General features: G+C 41.0%; 1 protein-coding gene and 1 long non-coding RNA gene across 16 annotated transcripts in view; one reads left to right on the forward strand and one right to left on the reverse strand.

Moving 5' to 3' along the window:
• The window catches only part of LOC310746306, a 42,568-nt gene extending 34,375 nt beyond the window's left edge, over positions 1–8,193 (forward strand). The window contains exons 4-5 of the long non-coding RNA XR_014540606.1: positions 4,375–4,464; positions 7,777–8,193. This is a non-coding gene — a long non-coding RNA (uncharacterized lncRNA). The remainder of the gene's footprint in view (positions 1–4,374; positions 4,465–7,776) is intronic.
• ARHGAP12 (Rho GTPase activating protein 12) overlaps positions 4,944–22,926 on the reverse strand; it is a 103,307-nt gene continuing 85,324 nt past the window's right edge. For 4 of the 15 annotated variants that reach the window (XM_083579485.1, XM_083579491.1, XM_083579484.1 and 1 more), the window contains 14 exons: positions 21,904–22,029; positions 19,151–19,219; positions 18,855–18,929; positions 17,496–17,557; positions 16,599–16,680; positions 15,844–15,945; positions 15,463–15,561; positions 13,449–13,551; positions 12,886–13,005; positions 10,616–10,714; positions 9,592–9,669; positions 8,210–8,344; positions 7,068–7,170; positions 4,944–6,508 (listed from right to left, as the gene is read on the reverse strand). In XM_083579485.1, the coding sequence (XP_083435611.1) occupies positions 6,334–6,508; positions 7,068–7,170; positions 8,210–8,344; positions 9,592–9,669; positions 10,616–10,714; positions 12,886–13,005; positions 13,449–13,551; positions 15,463–15,561; positions 15,844–15,945; positions 16,599–16,680; positions 17,496–17,557; positions 18,855–18,929; positions 19,151–19,219; positions 21,904–22,029 (1,428 nt within the window). In that variant the 3' untranslated portion in view covers positions 4,944–6,333. Of the gene's footprint in view, positions 6,509–7,067; positions 7,171–8,209; positions 8,345–9,591; positions 9,670–10,615; positions 10,715–12,885; positions 13,006–13,448; positions 13,552–15,462; positions 15,562–15,843; positions 15,949–16,598; positions 16,681–17,495; positions 17,558–18,854; positions 18,930–19,150; positions 19,220–21,903; positions 22,030–22,926 lie in introns of all 15 variants that reach the window. The other 11 variants (XM_083579489.1, XM_083579488.1, XM_083579477.1 and 8 more) reach the window with 5 other exon arrangements.

Raw genomic sequence — 22,926 nt, forward strand, 5'->3', positions numbered from 1 at the left:
TTCTTTCTAAAAGCTCAATAGCAAATAGGCTTGTTCAATATTCACACAAAACCAGGGGTGCCAACTTGAATGAAATATTGGGGGGAGGGGCCAGGTAAGCCCCACCCCACATAATTGATCACAAGACACACACCCCATTTGAATGCCCATCACCATGGGAGGTGGCCCCCGCAAATATTATTAGGAGGGGCAAAGGGACCTTGGGTCCTAGGAGTTGGCTCCTATGCACAAATAGTACATTGTTTGCCCCCCCCTTGTGAATAAACAGAGAAAGCTTTTTAGACTTCAGCTGGGGTTCCCTCTTCCTTCTGCCTAAAATCTGCATGAGTTTGCTGCGCCTTGAAACAAAAATCTCATTGCACTCAAAAGGTGCTCAAGAGATGTCTGCTGCATTAACTGCAGATGGTCCCCCTCCTGTCTGCCTCCTTTAAGCTCCACCTGCGGTAGCAAGTCAAAATAAACAACCTGCAGGAAGTTGATGGCTTCTAAGCAGCTGTCCTCGTAGTGGGCACTTGTTATATCTGTTATTTGGAAGCAGAAGGGAGAAGACTGATTTTTTTTCCTTGGAGAAAATGTTTCTTTTGTGTAAATAAATTTAAAGGGCAAGATTTAAATGGATTAACAAACTTTCTGCAACCCATTATAAAAAAAGAAGCTAGAGGCAGCCAGTTCTACATGTGCAGTAATGCTTGCTTTTGTAGAACACATTTTTAAGGATTGTTGCATAATCATTTGTCTGCAATGGAAAATGCAGCTGGTGGTCAAAGCCAAGTTTTTTGGTTGTTGGTTTTTAAAAAATCAACTTTCTTTGATCAATAAAATCAATCAAAATGCAGAATTCTAGCTTATTCTCTGGAGGGGTAAAGGGGAGCTGAGACAGAGACCACCCCCCCCCCTTCTAATGGAATGCTTTACAAATGCTTCCTTTAAGCAAAGTTGCAATGTAGAAAATATTCACTTAATCCATTCTTATTGGGACAGGGTGTTTTGTAAGGCCTTGATCCGGCAGAAAACGGCCTCTGCAGCTGCTCCATCCACACAGTGTTGCAATTGTGGGAGCTCATTAAGATTCCTGGGAGCGTCTCTTTTTCTCTTGCGTGGCTTTGGAATGCCTCATTAGACATTCAGCAACTGCCCTCTTCAGAGCACTGCGTCCAACTTGTCCTAGCCAAAGTTTACGGCGTATAAATTAGCGATTCCAACAGATTGCTGCTCTTTTCTGCCTTGGCATAAAGCTGGGTAGTCACAGAAAAATGACTTACTATCTGTGCTCAAGCTTAACCATAAGAACCAAGAAGTTAGCTTTGGGAAACCGAACGCAACTCTTGACCATGCAGCTTCCCTCCTTATGAATGACTGTTAGGGAGTCAGGAATCTGCAGAGGCACAATACAGGCAAGGGCGTAAAATGAATGTCTATAAAGGTCTTTGGTACTCCTACCAGGGTGTGAAATGAAGGAACATGTAAAGAGTTAGTGTGACATAAAAGATCTTAAGAGATTGTATTGCTTAAAGCAAATGTGAGGGATTAAACATATATTTCTTCCCCGAGTCAAAATAGCATCAAATTCAGTCTTGTTCCCAACCCGCCATCACAATCTATGGTGACTAAACAAAGTTACATAATTTGCAAAACGCAAGATATTCTGAATGTCACTAATTGGCGGCCTCCCTTCCAGCACCCCAAGGAAAGCACTGCAGCTATTTCCAACAAAGCAATGCCTGAGTTAGCAAAACTCAGTGTAGCACAGCCACACTTCAGGACAATAGATCCCGATGTGATAGAGCTGACAGCTTTGATATGCTAATTGCAAACATTATGCCTGACTCCAGTTATTTTAAACTGCTCATTTGTGCCAATGTGTTTTAAGTTCAGTGTGGGACTTGCAAGTTTTCTCCCTGCAATAAATCATAAACTTTTCTGCTCATTTTTTTAAAAAAGAAAATGAAAATTTACAAAGCCTTTGAGAAAAGGTAAAGGCCTGTCAATGCCGATGAAAACAATTCCTGCCGTGATATATACCAGTTTGCAACACACATTTTTTTTAAGCATTTAGATTCAGGAAACTGTTGTCAAGGAAGTTGTGGGACATGTCCTGTGAGACGAAGTCAGTGCACTGCCCCATCTGGTCTAATGCCAATTTATAGGGACTGGCAGTGGCTCCAAAGAGTCCAGAATGAGTCTTTTCAGCTCTGCTGAGAGCATAGCTCCGTTCGTAGAGCATGTGACTCTTAATCGCAGGGTGGTGAGTTCAAGACCCATGTTGGGCAAATGATTCCTGCACTGCAGGGGGTTGGACTAGATGACTCTTGTGGTCCCCTCTAACTTTGCAATTCTATGAATTGGGAATCCCAGTGATTGAACCTGGCACTAATACAAAGAAAGCTTCTGATCTATCATTCCTCTTTGGTCCTTCCTCTGTTGCGTATTAGGCAGGAAAAGAGAGTCATTAGCAATCTCTTACAGCCTCTGCTTATGCTAATTGCTCAAGTCAGAGCCAATTATTGGTATCCCAGAACTGACAAGATGCTTGGAGATGTTTAGCTAGCATGTGACCTTTACCTATCGCATCAGATCAGTACAGAGACTGACACCATTGGTCAAGAGATTATCAGTTGCTCCTTTACAGGAGAAATTCTGAAGGAAACTGAAGTTTGATTTCTAATTAAGCACCTATCAATTTGATCCAAGTTACTTTGGAATTTTTCTAGCCATTCTGTAACTGACTATTTTTGGCAAGGTGACTGAGCACTTGGCAGAAGACCGGTTTCAAGCAGGAGATGTTCAGCTGCTAAATTTCTTGAACGACTCTGCTCAGCCATTACTCACAGGAAGATGCAACACGCGGGACCTGTGGGACCACACCTTCAGACCCTGCTGTCACACAACCCTTTCCCGCTTCCCATGGGATCAGGACAAATGCCTGCAGCAGGGATTCTGGTGTGGACTCTGCCCACAAGCAGAATTCCAAAGTATGCAGAAAGCTGACCCAAGCATAAGTTGCTTCTCTGTTGCAGGTGTTTGACCTGAACATACTGGAGAAGATCAGGGCTAAAGCCATGGGCCTGAAATCACTTTGGACTTGTAGTGCCCTTTCACATGTGCAATGGCTGAATAGATCCAAGTCTACTAATAAATACTAAACCAACACCTGGCTTGAAACCTGAGCCAAATTGCTTCAGTAGGGCTGTTCCGTGATGTTTGCTTAAGGACAGGTAGAATACCACTCTTGTTTCTTTGAAATATCCAATGCCAGCTTTCAATACCATTAATCATCAAATTGCACTACGCCACCTAGAAAGGTGGTGTAGGTGTTCACTATATTTATTTCTCTCCTTTCCTTCAGGGAATTAAATATTATTATTTGAGTTATATGCCACCCTTCATGCAGTGGTTTACAGTATAAAAAATGCAAAAATACATAACTTAATAATAAACAAAACAAACACACACAAGTTTAAAACAGGCATGCCCAAAGTCCGTATCGGGGGCCTAATCTGGTCGGTTTAATCCGGCGCCTGCAGCAGTGGTCGGCCCTCACGCATGTTCACTTCATCAAATCTGGCCCTCTTTGAAAAAAGTTTGGACACCCCTGTTTGGTTTAAAAGGTTGTAATTTGTTTAACTGGTGAAAGGCCTGGGTGAAGAGGAAGGTTTTTGCCTGGTGCCTAAAGATATGCAACGAAGGTGCCAACTGAGCCTCTCTGGAGAGAGCATTCCACAAGTGGGAAGCCACTTCAGAAAAGGCCCTTTCTCGTGTTGCTGCCCTCGAAACCTCTCCTGGAGGGGGCATGTGAAGGAGAACCTCAGATTATGTTCACAGGGTCTGAGTCAGTTCATATGGGAAGAGGTGGTCCTTGTGGTATTGCAGTCTTGAGCCGTTTAAGGCTTTGTAAACCACTATGAGTTGGGCCCAGAAATTAACTGGCAGCCAGTGTAGTCGGCAGACCTTGGTTCTCCTCCCCCATTTTGTCTTCACAACAACCCTGTAAGGTAGGCTAGGCTAAGAGGTATTGTCTATTCTGTAACTACCCACTGACCTTCGAAACCGAGTAGGATTCTGAACTTCTATCACTCTAGTCCTGGTGTAGAACTTTAACCACTGCTTCACACCATTTCACTTGTGTGTAACAGGGCAATCTTAATTGTGATGATACTAGTTTGCTTATATTCTAAAGATCTAGGTAGTGATAGCTGGCAGCTGATTTGTGGATGGGGGTACATAAAGGATACTGCGTAAAGGAATTTTCATTGACTTCCCTCTTGCACCTGAGCGCCCAAGTGATTTGCAAGAAATGTCTTTCATCAGATGCAACTACATTCCTTCTGAAGGACAATAATTATTTACTGTAATGCATATCTGGTTACCTTGTAGATAAGTTGCTGCATTCGCTTGACAAGGGACTTCCCTGAAGAATAAGCTGCAGCTGGGGGAGAATATTGTGATCAGTTTTAAGGCAAAAAGGTGAGTGGTGTATATTACACATGCTAACTCAGAGCTGAACGTATAATGCTGGTACTTCCCTATAATGCCTCGAGGGGATCTCTCCCAGCATGTTTTAAGAAATTAATTCACTCCTTCAACTTCTGTGATCATAATGTATTAAGCAGGGTCTTTTCTGCAGTGGTGCCACACTTTTGGAATGCCTCCCCCAAGTAGGTTTTTTGGCTCACAGCAGGCTGTAAGATTTAAGAATCTTTTAGGCCCTCTGTGTTCACAGGGATCAAACACCAGCAGTAGTTTTCAGATTAAATTAATTAGTGGTTTTATGTGTTTCACTCTTGCTTGCATGTCACTTTTGAGTACTTTTTACTTCAAAAGGCTGTTTAGAGATTTTAATACAATCAGTACCTGATTCAATTGCTACCAACAAACAGGTGATACGCTAGCTTGTACACACAGTTTCACTGCAATCTAATACCATCCAAACCTGGAGCATCAAATTCCAAAACAGCTAACAATTTTCTTTATTCAGATCCCACATAGCAAATGTCAGATACAGCGGTTAGTCTAGAAAAATACATTTTAAAAAAATCTTCAGCAGACCACATCTCCTGTAACAAAATCTGAAACCTATTTTACAAATCAATCTACATTATTAATGTAAAAAGGAATCCTGAAATTTAGCATTTTCATTATATCCGAACATCCATCTATTCAAGCATAGGCTTCTGCTATTTATAGATGTTAGAATTTGTCATACATTTCTCTAATGTAGCTCCTGTACATATTAAATAAATCAGAGGCTCTGCTTGTAGTGCATTAACCATGTAAGCAAGCACACTCAGTATTTTTCCAGTACCGTTTGCATTACAATTATTTGCATGCAGATGTAATTAGCATTTAAAAGTGCACAAGTAGCCCATTTCTCTGTGGAAACTCAGACATCCATTCGAGGCATCACAATACCAGTTACTTAGCTACACATTATTAGAAATGTAGGACAAGGAGGTACTCTGAAACTATATGCAACAGTGTATATAGATATTTTTTAAAAAGAAAAAAAACACTGTTAGAATTAATTCTGTATTTACATCCAATTTCACTACCACAGGTTCATGACAATAATTCAGTACAGTGTGGAAATCAACCTTCAGTTAGGATTGTTAGGTACTATTTAGGTAAAGTGTAGCCCAAAACATATCCTGAAAAAATGAACTTTATTAGTTGAAAGCTCTGGTTCATCACAGACCATGGCATATCCTCTGCAGGATACGTGTACCAGTTCAGTGTGTGAAGTAATACTAGTGTGCATTCAAGAGAGCCAGCAAGAATATGTGCAAAGTTCAAACAATAAAAAAGCAAACCTCACGTGAGGAATTTACACTGGCCACTGTTAGCATTTGTTTAAGCCTGTCAAATAGGAATGCAGAAACCCTGTGGACAAGATACAGGAATGATCTTAAGGTTTAACACGTAAGCATATTATGTAATTATTCGCTAAAAATGCCCATGGAGGTTTTCAAAGTCAGTTTATGGGGGTTATATTCCCCAAAACAAAGTGGTGAACCTAAAATTAAAAATCAATATTAAAACACTATTCCAGGTTATCCAGTTTGAGATTGAGGCTTAGCTTCTCTCCCCGTGGAATCCAGTGTGTACTAGTTACGCAGTTTAAAACCTTGAAACATTCACAACATTAAGTGAACTGTAAATAAGTTTTAATAGTTCCACAAAAGCCCAGGTAAAACAAATCACACACTCTTCCCTCTCCCACAAAAGTGCAAAAAACATCAAGTTGCTGCTTGGTCCACAAATGCATAAATGTACAAAAGAGGTGCAGTTTCTGCTGAAACCAAGTTCTCCTACTAAGGCCAGTTTCACCGGAGAAATTCAGCGCCCAAAGATGGAGTTCAATTCCAGTAGGATTAATTCTACAATCTGGTTCTGATACACTGTGTGAACGGCTATGTTGCCAGTCTCTTTCTCTGGCTTCAACAGGGTTGGACCAAAGACTATGGCTATGCTTTGATAGGTCATTCGGTTCTTCTCTCCATTTTCTACAATTCTGAGAGAGGGGAGGGGAGAGAGAGCAAACACTGAACTTCCAATACAAATTCATATCACAAACGAGAAGGCAGATAGCATAATAACTTTCCTAATGAAATTCTGTATGCAGGTATCCTAATCCAGAAACACTGATATGTGCAAACAGCTTCAACTAAGCAATTGTCACATTCACAGGATGCTTTCTCAGATTATAAAACGAATGAAGCCTGCGCATACTTTTTGTATCCTTCTGGAAATTTGCAGCATGATCAGTCTCCATTTCTCCCTGGGAAAGCACGCAGCCCCATATATCTGCACCAATGCATATCAAGACCTCTCACAGACAGCTAAATCCCCTTTATAGGTCTGGCCCCTTTTTCCCACCACAAATTTACACAAAACTGAGTTTAAAAAAGCAATGCTTGAACTTGTTTTTCTAGAAGGCAGGCACAAGGGGGCTGGGACTGGCTGGGCAAGGTGACCTCCAGAGCAAAATAGAAACGTGATTTCATCATGTTTCTTCATTTGTGGATGTGAAAAACAGACCGAGCCACATTTTTCTTCCATGCACTACTTACCTCTTGAGATGTTTGAAGAGCACCTGCATGGTATCTTGATTTGGCTTTGGCAACTGTTTAATCAGCTCTTTTACAGCATGAACACGGTGTCTAGGCTCTTGTTCTGGAGAGGGAGAGGGGGAGAGAGAACTTTTAAGCACACTGCTTTTCACTGTTTATGGTTTGATTGCAAGGACATTAGCTAATGCATATTACCACCTAGTGGCCATAGTGAACATAGCCATTCTACAACAACAAAACTAGAGAAAATGTATTTGCCTCTTGCAGAATTGACTCCTGAGACTTCTACAGCATCTTAATGCTGTGGAACTTGGCTTAAATGAAACCTGGGAATGGGCAGTTCACTACAAAAAGTAACTGTCCCTCTTAGGTGTATATTTACACTTCTCCCTGTTTACAAAAGCTCAGAAAATAATTAAGTGATTCACCCACACGTGTGAAATAGCTTAATTAAATGTGTGTGCATGTTCATGTGTAATTGTTCGCTATATTGAAAATCATATTCAATAATGTTTCAGATAAACAAAAGGAATTTTAAAAAGAGTGGGCCATATCCACACAGTTTGAATTTCATATTCATTTTGCTTGGATATGTGCTCTGCATAATATAGTGCACTGCTTGACCATTTGCCTCACTTTGAAAATGAATTTGATTTTCATCATTTCTCTGCACCTACCCACTTAAGTGCTTTCTGTTGTTTCCTTTCAGCAGGAATGGCTAACCTTCAGCCCTCCAGGTCTGGCTGAACAGCACCTCCCCAACCATTGCCTATGCTGGCTAAGACTGATGAGAGCTGGATTCCAACATCTGGAGAGCCACAGGTGTGCAGTCCAACTTTAAGGAATATTCAGAGCACTTCCCATACATAATTGTGTTGCAATTCTAACAATAGCCTGCAAAGTAGATCAGTATTATCCTAACGCTGCAGATGAGTATGAAGTTCTGAGGCCAACAGACTGTGATTTCTTTAAGCCACAATCCTAGTGAGGTCATGACCAAGGTGAAATTTGAATTGGGGGGGGGGCGCTTTCTGATTTTGCAACTCAGTATCTTATTTTTGTATAACTGTCTGACATGGCCGTAGTTCTGAGGTTGCTATACAACTGTCTCAGGGTGGAAGGCTTCTTTAGCATATACTTACTGATTGCATTAACAAAGTCATTGAAATGAGTGTAAGTGAATAGTGGTTCTGGCAGTTCTCTAAAAAACATTTTCAGAGCTCCTGTAATCACATGGATATCTTCCCATTTACTGTCGTTCAAATCCAGTTTTTCATCTGAAACAGATACAGTATTAGAGTGTTTAGCTACATGAGCCATCACAGTTCTTATTCTAGAATACAATGTTCAAACAAGGTATGAAGGGGGGGGGGCGTGCGCGTGTGTACACACACACAGTCATACCTTGGGTTACGAACGCTGCGGGTTGCGCACCGTGCAGAAGCACCAAATTGCATCACGTGCATGCGCAGACGCTGTGGGTTGTGAATGTGCCTCCCACATGGGTCACATTTGCAACCTGAGGTATGACTGTATATGCACACACACACATTAAAGATTAAAAACCTACCATATTTTTTGCTCTATAAAACACACTTTTTCCCTCCTAAAAAGTAAGGGGAAATGTGTGTGCGTCTTATGGAGCGAAAGGAGCCTGCGCGGCGAAGCCAGAACAGGGAGAGGGAGCGCTGCGCAGCGCTCCCTCTTGCTGTTCTAGCTTCTGGCTTAGCTGCGCGAAGCGCCTTCATCCGCTGCCCTGCGGAGGCTTCGAGGGCTATCCCAGAAGCCAGAACAGTATGAGGGAGCGCTGCGCAGCTTCTGGGATACCCCATGAAGGCTCCTCGTGCCCTGCGGAGGCTTCGCACGAAGCTAGAACAGCTAGAGGGAGTGCTGCGCAGTGCTCCCTCTAGCTATTCTGGCTTTGGGCCCCCCAAAGCCTCCACAGGGCAGCGGGATGAAGGCTCCCCACTGCCCTGTGGAGGCTTCACACGGCTCTTGCGGACTGCCCTTCCCCCACCTCCCAGAAAAGCCCCCAAGAGCCGCATGCTCTTTAAAGAGCCGTGCCTAGCGTGTCTTGGGGGCTTTTCCCCGAGGAGGGAGAAGGGCAGCCCATCACTGACAGGCTGTCCTTTTTTCCACCTTGTAGAAAAACCTGCAAGAGCCGCGCTCCCTTTAAAGAACGCGTGGCTCTTGGCTGGCTTTTGCGGGAGGGGACAGAGGGCAGCTTAGCTGTGCGCAGCCTCTTCCAGTCAGGGGGAGCCTTCATCCCGCTCCCTGGGAGAGGCTTCGGTGGCTATCCCAGAAGCCAGATCCCTCTTGCTGTTCTGGTTTCTGGGATTCAGAACATTTTTTTTCTTGTTTTCCTCCTCCAAAAACTAGGTGCGTCTTATAGAGCGAAAAATACAGTATTTCATAAACAAAATATAATTTGTTAGTTGATGTATTGGTACTTTACAGATGCTAAGAACTAAGTAAATTTAGTGTTAACACTGCAAACTACTAATTGATACGTATAGCAACTTACCATGATTAACAGCAAATCTCAACTTCTGTATTACTGCAAGATTGCCACTAACTCTATACAGCCCGTCAACATCCAATCCTAGAACAAATTTTAAAGTTTTGTTCAGTAAGTGGTTACGAACGTTGCGGGTTGCATTTATAGGTGTAAATTCATATGTTTTAGAATGAACAACATTTATTTTAATAAAATGCACCAAAAAAAAAAGAAATGATTACACTCCTTCAAAAAGGTGATACAATTTTCATAAACAAGAAGAATTATACAATATTCAGCATTTGCTGACAAACTCCTCCTTATATTCTATCACAATGGGCTTCCAATTGTCCTTTAGTGTTGGGGTTGTTGCTTTTCCTAGAGTCTCTTGAAGTTGGTAATTTTTCCCAGCATTTCAAGGCTTAACTGGACAGATGGTGGTAGCAGGCAACTATCAAGAGTGGAGTACACTGTCTGTCATCCTCGACCTCTCCATTGCTGCAGCAGCAGGCACTCAAATAGACTGAGAAGTTTGCTTCTGCTAATGCTTTGAAAAGTTCTGTCTACTTGTTAAAATTAAATCTATGTGGCAAAGTGAGCTATTCTGGAGGTCAACAAGGTATTTAAACAAACTTGTTATTACAACATACTCTTGCTTTTCTTTTTTGAAGCTGTAGACTGTGCCTCTCCTATTGGAATAGCAGAAGGAACACAATCAGGCTGCAATCCTACATGCTTACCTGGAAGTAACTCGCATTAAACTCAGGGGGACATATTTCTGAATAGGCCATGATTGCACTATAAAGCATTAAAACACAGTTGTATAGGAATAGTTAAAAATGGAAAGATTCTAAAGTTTCTAAGCAAGTCATTTCCAGTAGTTAAGGAGGAAAAGGGCTGAGAAACTATTTTTATGGTTCACAGAGTGTACATTATGCCCAGACATGTGTCTATAGTAGTAACATGTCCTTCTATGTAAAAATTTTACTAAGCCTCTAACCAGTTACTATAAAAATCATTAATATTAAAAAGTGAGGTATCTTTCACCTACCATGTTCTTCAACATATTCAATACACAGTTTCACAAATTTTGGCACAGTGCTGTTCTCTCTTTGACACAAGCTGTTTAGATTGCAGCCAAACACTTGATCTGAAAAACAGGGAAAGAAAGCAGTTTACAAGTGACTGAGCTGAACTTCTCAGAGTGAACAGGGCTTCCAACAAAAATGATACCAGCTGGAGGGGATTCCCAACCAGCCTTGTCTTGCTAGCAGGCAGCAAGATATTGACATGGCCCATTGTGACACCTTTTGTACTGTGCTCCAGCAGGTTATTTCATTTTGCAGAAAAGGGCCGTCCTTTCAGGAAGGGACTTGGGGTTGTACTTGTTTGTTCCCTGGCCCTAAAGCCTGGGGGCGGGGGGGGGGGGAGAGATGGCCCCTTCTCTCCAGGTGCTGTTTCCTCTGCTTAACCCCTCCGCTTCCATGCAAAGAAGGAAATGCAAAGAAGCCAGCAACAAAAGATTGTCAGCACTGCTGTACATCTTCCCTCAATTTCACATCTTAAATTAGTGACAGACTGTAATGTGATGCTCTGGGCCTCGGAAGGCATATAGCCAGAATGCGCAGCTAGCTTATTTTTATAGGAAGCTGATCTCTCCCCTTTGCTGGAAGCTAGATGACATCCCTGAAACTCCACTGCAGCATCATACAGAATGGAATGAGAAATCGGCTACCTTTTCCCTTCTGCTTGTGAGCGGAAATGTTGGCATGTGAAAAGAGACAAAATGAAGCACAGCACTTAAGACCCATACTCAAGAACATAACCTCCCCTCCGTGTGGAAAGACTCCCCCTTCCTTCATTCCAGGTTTTTGAAAGGACTTGGTTTTTTTTTTTTGTAGGGAATTTTGTGTGAAACAGTTTCACAAGAAGATTGGGCAAAATCCTCTTTTATTAAAGACGTGCTCCTATTTGGTAACAGATGACAGAATGACCTAAGTCAGACCCTGACGTCTTCTGAACTTTAGACAAATTATAGGTCTGACTTGTAATATTTCCAGAGAAAAGCAGTTTCAAAAAACCCTTATATCCTCTGAGAATGGCATGCAGTTCAGAAGTTGCTCCTGAGTGAGCGAGTTTGACCAGAATTGGGGGAAATGAAAGAGACCTTAGAATCGGTGGAACCAGAAAACTTGCCCAACTTTCTAGCAGTCCTCACTACCACCAGTGGCAGGGTGAGAGCACACAACCTGGAAGACAAACTGATTGTCACTGCTCAGTGACAAGTCTAGCCTGACACTGTATCCCTGTAAAGGAAAAAGTGTGATTTGAGGGATAGTGTGTTACATTTCTTACTGAAAACATCTGTATACAGATCCATATATGGATACAGAAAGGGACTGTCTGTGCAACATTCTGGGTTGTCTTGAGAAAAGTATTTTCTCTCAACCCAATGAGCCTTAGAGCTGCAAGGACAGCTTAAATATGTTAAGTGTAATCCTCAGAATAATACTGTTTTTGGTCTTTAATGTGGACACTTCAAAGGCTGTATATCTTAGGGACGTAAGATACCCTTGGGGTGGCGAGAGCTAAGAAATACTGAGAAGCTGGCTATTTCCTCTTAGGGCTGTAAGGCTTTGGCTGTATCTCTGTTTTCCTGGAAGATTTCCAGAAGAGAAGCCATGTTATTTTGTTGCAGTAAAAACAAAGACTAACAAATGTGTTATGTCACAGGGTGTGTTGTGGTTGTCTTGGGTGTCTGTTATTTTATTCCCTCTTTACCAGGACTACAGTGGACAAAGAAAGTCCTTGTGGGAACTAATGGGAGAAGATATTCTCCCTCCACATAGGAATGTATAAGTGAAAGCCACGCCAGGTAAGCCCAATCACAACCCCATGCTGCAAGTAGTCTCTTTTTGTCCAGACATACAGAAAGAAGAACAGCAAAACCAGCTGTGGAAGCAGAAACAAGAACCATATAACACCAAATATTTTAAAGTTGAGGACTCCTCTAAAAAATGGAAAGCATGCCTGTGCTGAACTTCATGCTTTCTATTTTCTTTCTGGGTGGACAGAGAGATTACAAAGAATCTTCACTGGGAAGACTATAGCATTTATTTTTATCTTGAAAAATTCTTTTGAATTTAGTCTCAACATGGATCTTCAGTGTGCAGCTATCTAGGATTTAAAAAATTAATGCTGCAAGCAACCAAGCTCACTGCTATTTCCTGAGGAAATAGCTATCCTACTCAGACATAAGAAATTGATATTAATAATCTGCTAGCCAAGGGTTATTACAAATACTGAAAACAAAAAGCTTACCCTTGATATAGCCTTTTTCACGGACTGCTTGCAATGTGGGTCTGCGGGTTAAAAATTTCTTCAGTTTCGTTTTGGTCTTTTTCTGTTCTGAAGCATCAATGCTGCCAGATAATTTTATTGCTGCAAACGAAAAACAAGCAAGCTGCATATAAAAAAACTGGTGTGTTTTAAGCTATTTTGTCCTAATTTATAAAACATAGCCTGTGCTGAAGGTGAAATCCTCAGAAGAAGAAATTGCACCATTATATCCAATCTGAATATCAATTATAAGAGCAGCTACTAGGAAGTTCCAAATATTTATGGCAGAGAGGGGGAACGGTTTCTTCTCTTCACTTGCTCGACTCAGAGCTGTGCCCCAATCCAACTCAGGTGACTGATTTATAATGCAATCCAATCTGCTATGGAGTTGGCGTAGTTGAGACAGAGAAATCCTTCTGCCCAGCCCTGTTAGTCTCTGCTGGTGATGCCCCTGACCAAACAGCAGGCAGAAGTGGCCAGTGGTGGTATTACTGCTGGAGGTAGGTGGAGTGAAGCATAGGCATTTACTCTGAATTTAAACTTACAACGAAGTTTTTTGGAGTCTTTATGGTCCTTTTCTTTGTCCTGTTTTTCCACCCCAGGAGAATCTGGCACCTCATCATCGAATGGCTCATCAGACTCTACTGTCTATTGAGAATAAGAAAAGGATTCAATGTCTTTGTTGCTACCAAGTTTAACAGCTCTTCTTTAAAGTGTGACATCCTTCATATAACACCATTAGGATGATTCCAAAATTACTAACACATGATTTAATGAAACTGATAAAATGATTTTGAAGCCATTTTCATTTTACAATGGAACATAGATTTCCAATGGACTCCCTATCCACATGGCATCTGTAAATCACTTTTGCAAGCAGAATTGGCACTGCTGAGAGCAAATTAATCACTCTTGTTTGTATGACAAAGATGCAACACCGGTTTTAATTTGCACTGAAAATTGGTCTTGGTGGTTTCATACTCTGGAAACACCTGTTGGCAAAAGTCTTCTCAAGCAAAAGATCAGAACTATACAGTTAAGTCAACCTAACAAAGCTCTACTGACTCTCTCGGCTAAACGTCTGACGCTAATGGAATCATTCAGTTAGTGCCAGGCAAATCTTGTGCAAACTGGGAAAGCTACTGGCAGTGTCCCAGTAAGGCTACGTACCTGGAACATGATGTTTGGGGCAGCATTTCAAGCAAACTGCCAGTTATTTTATTAGTTTGTTTGACTTAATTGTTTGACCTTAAAACTGAAACACCATGATTCTCCACTCTAAAATTCCTTCTAGGATTGCAAAATCCAGCACTTTTCCTTCTCGAGTAAGTCAATCAACAAAATAGTTAACTGTCCACATTCGCTGCTCTGAGCACCCACAGATTTACTATGCATAAGCCTAAGAAAATAGAAACTAGTTTTCTAGTTAGAAAGCTATAAATCAGTTCTAACCCTCTCTACCCTAACCTATTTCCTCTTTGTAAATCAGAGAAAAAAATATTTAACCCTGGAAATTCAGGAGTCATTCAGAACAAAGGTACAAAAGGAACAACAGATATATGCATCACTCAATAGCAGTTCAGAGCCTACAGAAAGTGCAAAAACATGTTCCTGCTTAAGAAGGTCCTTTTCTTCAGTAGCTAAATCAAATCTTTAACAGACTATGCAAAACTGAAACACCGATAAATCTGTACAAGATTTATGTACACAGTATATACTTCAGGACATAAGCTAGAAATGTCTACAGTGGTGCCTCGCAAGACGAAAAACGCGCAAGACGAAAGGGTTTTTTGTTTTTTGCGTTGCTTCGCAAGACGATTTTCCCTATGGGCTTGCTTCGCAAGACGAAAACGTCTTGCGAGTTTGCTTCCTTTTTCTTAAAGCCGTTAATACCCAGCGAATCCGCGCTCCACAAGACGAAAAAATCGCTAGACGACACAACTCGCGGAACGAATTAATTTCGTCTTGCGAGGCACCACTGTAGTTCATATTCCACATAAACCATGAACTAGATAATGTTCCTTTTTGAATCTCAACATTTGAACATATTTTTATCATTATATTCTTATTGTGGTTTGCAGTCAACTAAACTTTACTCAGAGGAGACCCACTGAAATTAGAGGCTAATTTAGGTACATTAAACGTTAGTTGGACACAACCTTCAATTAGAACTACAAGAATATCTTTTTAGTTTTCGAAAAATATATTCTGTGGTTATTTGAGGTGATGATTTTTCCTCTATTGGCCATAATAAAGATGATGATCTCACTAGCTTATTTTTATTATCATCATCTTATTCAGTTTTCCCACCCTTCATCCCAAAGGAGCCCAGGGCGGGAAACAAATCATTAAAAACATTCTAAAAACAATCCTCATCCACTGATGTGTCTCAAAATTCCAGAGCAATTGCTGCTTTGGTCCTATATTGTGGTTTAGTTAGTTGTTTCAGGGTGAAGTATTCCTCAAACGGTCAAGCAAGAGGTAGAAATGGAATGGTGGTGGGGGAGAGCAATAACTTAGATTATAAACTTTTATATGCAAACCATCATAAGTACATACCTGGTTACTGATAGCAAAATTAAGAACTTTAAACCATTCATTTACAGAAATGTCATTATCCGACTGGATTAATAATTCAGTTCCTTGCCGTGTTTTCAGCTTTAAAATAAAAAGAAATCTGGGCATTAGAATGGAAGTACATATTTTATGTGTTGCTCCAAAATACCCGACCACTAGGTCAATTACTATATTATACTCTATCTATTCTAAGAAACCCCGACAGTTTAAGACATTTATATGCCACTTAAGTATTCACATTTCTAAGTTATAAGACTTCTAAAGGTTTGTTGTAAATATTTTTTGTAAAATGCTTAACTCGTTACCCATTTTTTTCTATGGTCATGTTAAGTACCCAAAATAAAGTTAGGCAAAAACTGTCACCTCAATCACATTCTTCTTGCTAGATTTCTCCTTAGAAGCCCAGTCGACAAATGCACCCCTGAGATCCACTGTGAACTCTGGCTTGGATTGGTTGACCCCAAACTTCTGGAGGGAAAAACAAACATTGCCAATTTGTTTTTAGAGGGCTTCCCTGCCCAAGACATTGCACAACCTGCCCATACAGGCAATGACTGTTTTCGGCGTGTCCGACACGTGTGCAACTGGGCACACGTGCATCACGCCAAACTCAGAAGTTACCCCAAAAGTCACAAAAGGGAGTGGGGCAGCGGTTTGCAGGCTGTTTCAAATACACACAATTTCACATAAACACATGATGCCTTGGAACGTAACCCCTGCGTGAATTGGGAGTTGCCTATATTATATTCCTAAATTCCCACCGCAACACTTGTCTCCACCATGGCCCTGTTGGCTACTGACTTTTAGTGGCCTGGACAAGGGGTCTACTTGTGTTTTGTCTTAACCAACCTTGGGAAAGATGGGCATTTCAGATGGCTTGGGAGTGCTTACAAATCCCCATTTTGAATTCCATCAGTTTAAAAGAGTCACTTCTTTGTTCCACTGGTGTGGGCCACTTCATACAGAACAAAGCTTCTCCACTAGGTGGAGCTGCTTGTTTTAACCCCCACCCTGCAATCGCTTGTACTGCATTAATGCACGGTTATCTCCACATGGTTGCATTAACAGTAGAGATGAGGGGGAGGAGTCTGAAAATACAGTAACTTTCCAGTACTTACCCAGCTAGTCCCACCTCCTTGAGTCTTGGTAAACAATAACGAGGGACCTTGCAATACAGCCCATGATGACATCCAGTTTTTTCTGTAGGAGAGGTAGGCAATTGTACACAGTCAAGGAGATTGATCAAATAACTGAGACTGCCCAGTGGTGCTTGACAAATGACCCTTTGTATTACCGTGTCTACAGGTATAGCTGTTATTGACAAAAGGCCAATTTGGCCTGCTGAAATCACCGAAACAGGAATGCTACATAAAAGCAATCGTTTTTTGAGACTAACTAGTCACATCCGGCTTGTCTGTACAGAGCTTGTCTGAGGCCTGGGGTGGGAATAAAGCTATAAATTCAAACAAAAAGGCAGCCGGTTCCTGGCAGGGGCCCCTGGCCAGCTGTGCCCTCCAAAGCCTGGGGCCAGTGTGCCCATCTGTCCCCACCCCCTAGCATGGGCGTGAGCCACAGTAGCTCAAACTTACAGCACACACTATATCACGTTTGTGTGTTGTATGTGCAATATGTAGCCAGGCTTATTCTATTTATTCTCTTACATTAAAATGCTCCGTTTAGAACCCTAACAGTTGCAAAGAGAGCCACTACAGATTGGCTTCAACCAATAACACTGCAAAAATGTTGTATTTATCTCACTTCCAGAAAACTTCCCCAGAAAATCCAAGAAACTTAAAATTGCTTTCCTAAACATGTTCCTTGTGGTGAGTGTGGCTGCAGGCTTTAAAATGCTGATCAGTTCCTTTAAGTTTCACTGAAACAGGGTTTCTTTGCATATAAATATGCTGACAAGTAACCCACTTGCAACCTTACATTGCTTTGATGATTGAATGTTTGCCTGACCAAATTTAAAATACCTAAACGTCAAAACTTAGAAGTGTGCTGGAGATACTTGCCGAACTTTTTTCCCATTTTCTGTAATCTTTGTCACATTTAATAATCCATACTTCTCTTGGTCCTGGGGAAGAGAACAAACAGAAAATCAGTTTTAAAAGCAGCTCGTTATTCCTTTAAATTAGAAAATAATCTCTTTCCTTCCACAACTACTTTCAAGAAGAGCTAAATAGCTGACACCTGAACTGCAGAGACATGGTTCCTTGAACTTAACATTAACAGCACAATCCTATATGTGTCTACTCAGAGGTAAGATGACTAAATTCAATGGGGCTCGCTCCCAGATAAGGGGGTATAGGATTGCAGCCTAAATGTGCTAAACCAGATTTTTAACTAATGTTACTAAGCCACAACATTTTTTTAAACTGATGTAACCTACCTGCTTACATCTGTTCATTATTTGTAGCCTAAAAACAAAACCTATATATTCTCAATATCTGAAGCATTTCTGTTTTCACAGTTTATTCGTGGTAAACAGCTTGCTCCTAAAAATTGTGTTTGCTTGACAAAACATATTGCCAAATCCATCAGAAATGCAATGCAGTTGTCTACACCTGGTATTATCTGCACCTTAACGAATTGTTATTATTTATCAGATGCTATGTGATTTAGATGCTGAGCGAGTTTTTAAAACAAGAAATTCATTGAGACGCTTTACTGAGTCTGTTTTATCCATCTCAAGTAAACACTGATAGTCACCCCTGACCATTGGCCATGCTGGCTAGGGTTGATGGGTCACAGGTTCCCTGGCCTGATCTAAAGTAATAGTGTACAAGGGCATTTTGTAAGACTCGGCTGTAAGAACTCAAACGATACACTCTTCCTATGTAACACAGATCTCAAAAGTATCAGCCAGACTTCCCTATCAAGGTGTGAGGAACTGCTAGTGACTGATGTTATCTAACTTGGTCACAGGATAAAAAGTAGATCGTCAGTGACTGCAATATGGAAAAGCAGTATTGTGTTTATTAATGTTATGAGGGGCCAACAAGGCTGCTTTTAAAAAGGACAAAATGCCTCCTTTAAGAAGGACTGGATAACACCACTACCTCCATTTTCTGCTGATCTATTTGCACACAGTGTTCTTATGAAGCTGCCTGGTTGAACAATGCTGGGGACATGACTAAATCCTATATATCTTACAAGTCAACAGAAGACATGCATCTTCTAAATACTGCTCTAGAAGCCGCTGAAGTTGATTACACTGAGAAGGCCCAACACAAGAAGCGGCTTCAATCTCTTTCCTGACACAGAATGATCCACTATGTGAAGTGTAACAATGTTCGGCATACATTAACAACCATGGATTTGCCTCAGACTAGTGAGCTCAACAATCTGTGTATGACAATATTTATACTGACTGTGGCTTGATGCTTTGGTGAGGAAGGAGAATACTCATTCTCAGGAAAAGCGGTCTTTGAAGCAACCGGAGAATCCTAAGGAATAAAGACGTATTGGAATATTTATAACACAGAAATAAAGCTTTACAGAATTTGGACATAACAGAAAATGTGTCTGATACTGGAATGACAATGAGTTATGTTCAAATTAAAGCAGTCATTCCTTTCATTAATTTTTCTAGTACAGTTTTTTTCCTTGCACAAATTTAATTATCTACCAATACTATCTATAGATAAATCATATGTCAGATACTAACTTGCTCATGGTGTGTTGGGAACAAATATGCAGGATTAGGCAAGAGAGGATCAGAAGAATTAGTTGGCAACTGTAAAAATACAAGAACTATTTTAATATATCATTATTGCTTCATAGAGTCGGTTATCTTGAACATAATAAAATAATGTATATTCCAATGTCATCTAATCAGAACTGATTTGCATCCTTGGAGAGTGTCAAGCTTTTGAATTATGCATAAATTATGCATTACACACACACACCCCCAAAAATCTGCTAACTTGAAATATTAAGGAGGTTAGAAAGAAATTGGGGACATGTTTCCTGAAGGCAGGCCAATGATCATTCTTTGTTAAAAAGCAGAATACAATTCCTGCAGGGATAGCTGATACAGAAAGAATTGCTTTGTAGTGAAGTTCCTTTTCCTGTGTTGTTGGCAACTATGTTACTAAGAGAAATTCTCTTTACGCTTGAGGATAGGTTAAAGGTTCCTGAAATTCATACCTATCTCCTTCCAATACTCTTGTTCAGTTTATTTAGTACTGAAAATATTTGTAAACTTGGGCATTAAAAAGCAATTCCCTGTATTCTTGTTATTAAGACATAAGCACCAACGCTTATGTAGCCAAAATGGCACAGACCATACGCAAATAGAGAAGACAGGGCAGAAATGTACAAGAAGCCCGGTGGGAAAACCCTGAGAGAAGGACCCCAAGAACTGCCCTTGTGCAGTCACTAACCACAGAATGCTAACTTGACTTGGGGTCAAGGGTGGAATGGAAAACCAGATCAGAGGAGGGCATGGCTGTGAACATGTGATCTCCAGGATGCAACATTTTGTTGCCAGTTCCCTTTTTTTTTTTACTCAAACCCCTTGCCATCTTTGGCCAGATTCATGTTTGCATATTCCGTTTCTTAGATTCCTTCTACTAAAAATTGTCTTGAGGAAACTTACAGTATAAAAACATCCAGTACAGGGATAGCAGCAAAAAATTCATTTTTCCGATACAATTCTAAAAGCAATACCACTGCCCAAACCCCCCACAATAGAGACACATACCATAACTACAACAAAGCAAACCAATTTAAACATCCAACAGAACAGACTGGAAGAAGAGTTGTTTATGCCAGTGTCAAGCAGGCTTCACTGGAGAGAGCACAAACAGGGGGCCACAACCCAAAAGACTCTCACGGTCGTCGTCCCTCCCAAGCTTTGATGCCCTTATTGTCTTCTGCTAGGATATCCTGTTCCCATATGATTCTGCCCAATGGCCATCTTTGGAGACTTTGCACCACTTACACTCTCTCACACACATGCAGTAGTGGTACTATGGGAGACTGTAACACAGTGGTGGCCAAACTTGGCCCTCCAGCTAATTCTCATTCCTGACCACTGGTCCTGTTAGCTAGGGATGATGGGAGTTGTAGTCCAAAAACAGCTAGAGGGCCAAGTTGGGCCACCACTGCTTTAACACAATTGTCTCTCATTAGTGGGTTCCACATTATGCAACCCTCTCCCTAAAGAAACATATCTGGCCTCTTCACTACTTCAGTTGCAGGAGACAGTTCCAAAACATACTTTTTCATATAACTGCAGAACCAGAGGGACAGGCGACATCTGCTGCTTTGCATTGGTGCCTGTTGCTTTACTGTTTGGTCATCCTTGCTCCCATTGCTTTATCTGAAATTTCTTTTTAATTGTTTGTAATCTTGATCTTACATAGACTGTGCCTTGAGATTTATTTATTTTTTAGATACGAAAGCAGCATATAAATGATGTCTAACCAAATAAAAATGTTGCAGTTGGTGGCCATGTACACCAAACCATGGTTTAGTGCATCATGCACAAGCTGGAATTAGCCTTAGGAAACCTTGCCCCTCCCCACTCCTTCCATACGGCCAGGAGGTAGACTGTGTTTACTTTTATTTTCCTTGAATATTGGCTTGCCACTGCATGCAAACCAAGTATCATGGTGTATAACAAACTCAGGTTAATTTAACAAGCCGATTTCATAACTCATGGTCTGAAATTGGCTTTGTTTTGAAGCTGTCCAGACTTGATTATTAAATCATAAGCCAGGGAGGCATACAATGAGACAAGCTTTGGGGAAATTGAAAATAAACAGTGCTGAACTACTGTTCCTGGTCACACAGGAGGAGCAGAGGGAAGGGAAAACCACATGAACCTGAGGCTCACTTGAGCCTCTTTCCAGCTCCTGCTTAACTATGACTTTGCATGACTTCAAAAAAAATCAGGCCAGTGAGCTCAGGGCAAGACATTAAAACTGCTGCTGGGAAGACAGCTGAGGTAGGAGCCCAATTCCAAAAGCTAGCAACTCCATGATCAGGGGTACAAGGCAGGTTCTGTACCACTGACTTCTTTAGGAGAAAATAAGTACAGCCTGTCATAGCAAAGTTTGCTTTAATAAGAGCACATTTGAAATGAATTGTTTTTCTGAATCTAACACAAAGTAAACAATCTACATTAATGTAAGAAAGCAAACATAACTGTACAATAATTATTTCGCTGAAAACACAATTAGTCAGGCTAAGAGTGCAGCCCTACGCCCACTTATCTGAGAGTAATCAGTGCAACTTACTTCTGAGTAGACAACTTATAGGATTGCACTGTATGTAACTTACAGGGATCAACCTAACCATTTTGCACCAGTGTTTTTCTTTTCTTTTTTAGTGCACAGTAAAATAAAAAATATGCATAATAAATAATACACGACAACAGATCAGACTCCAGTATGTTCTTTAGGACATTCCTACCTTGTCATTAGTGTCCAACACAATCGAGCTGTGCCTCCATTTTGTTAAAACTATTGGTTCCTGTAACCTCCTGTCCAGACTCCTGCTTTTAATAATCTCCCTTTGCTGCTGTGGCGAAGCATTAAACTATTAAAAAAGAAAGCAGAAGGAAATCCATACACTGTAAATGTATTGTACTGAAACAAAGGCAGGTGAAGCACATGCAATCCACTCCTAGCTGCTTTCACACATACAAACCTGCAAAGAGAAAGGCTACACTTCCCACCATGTGTCATCTCTTTCCTCTGAAATAGTCAACAGAAGTTTTCCTAGGGGCCTGGGGCATTGCAGCATGCCATAGCTTTTAGTCCTGAAATTATTCTACTGAACCCTGCAAGTCCAGCTTATGACTGACTCAAGTATGGCACAGATCCTTTTCTCAAGGAGTGTAATGGCCCCACTCGCATCAAGATATGAAGGATTTCCAACCAGCTACCTGAATATTCAGCAAAAGGTATTCATAATTCATGCCGAAGGGAATCTAAACCCAAAGCACTGTGTCAAGGCATGCCAAGGATGGAGCCATGCAGAACCAGGGATGGAGACACATGAGGCCCTTATATATCCCACTCACTATGGACTCTATTCAAGTCTTCATGTACACAAGTTTAATTTTAAAGGAAGCAACTTTACAGGAAGGGAAATAGCTACATTGAAAACTTAGCCTGATAGTTAAAAAATGAAAAAATTGGAAGCAAGGAAGCCAGTCCACCAACTTTTGCAATTGCTACATCTACATCAAGGCCTGGCAGCTTTTCATATTTGAAGGTAGCTTAAGTAGCAGCAAGTAGTGCAGTTTCTCCTGTGCAGCTGTAGGAGGCACCTGCCATTTACTTATGTACAATTACATTCATTCAATGCTCTTTAAACATGCATGGTGCAGTCCTTTAGCTAATATAAATTTCAGATATGGCCCTTAACTGGTGACTAAGTTGCACACTCCTTGTATATAAACATATCTAGTGGAATAAGCTTACAGGGCCT

The sequence above is a fragment of the Podarcis filfolensis genome, assembly GCF_964270895.1.
Source record: "Podarcis filfolensis genome assembly, chromosome: 12".
Classification (NCBI taxonomy): domain Eukaryota; kingdom Metazoa; phylum Chordata; class Lepidosauria; order Squamata; family Lacertidae; genus Podarcis; species Podarcis filfolensis.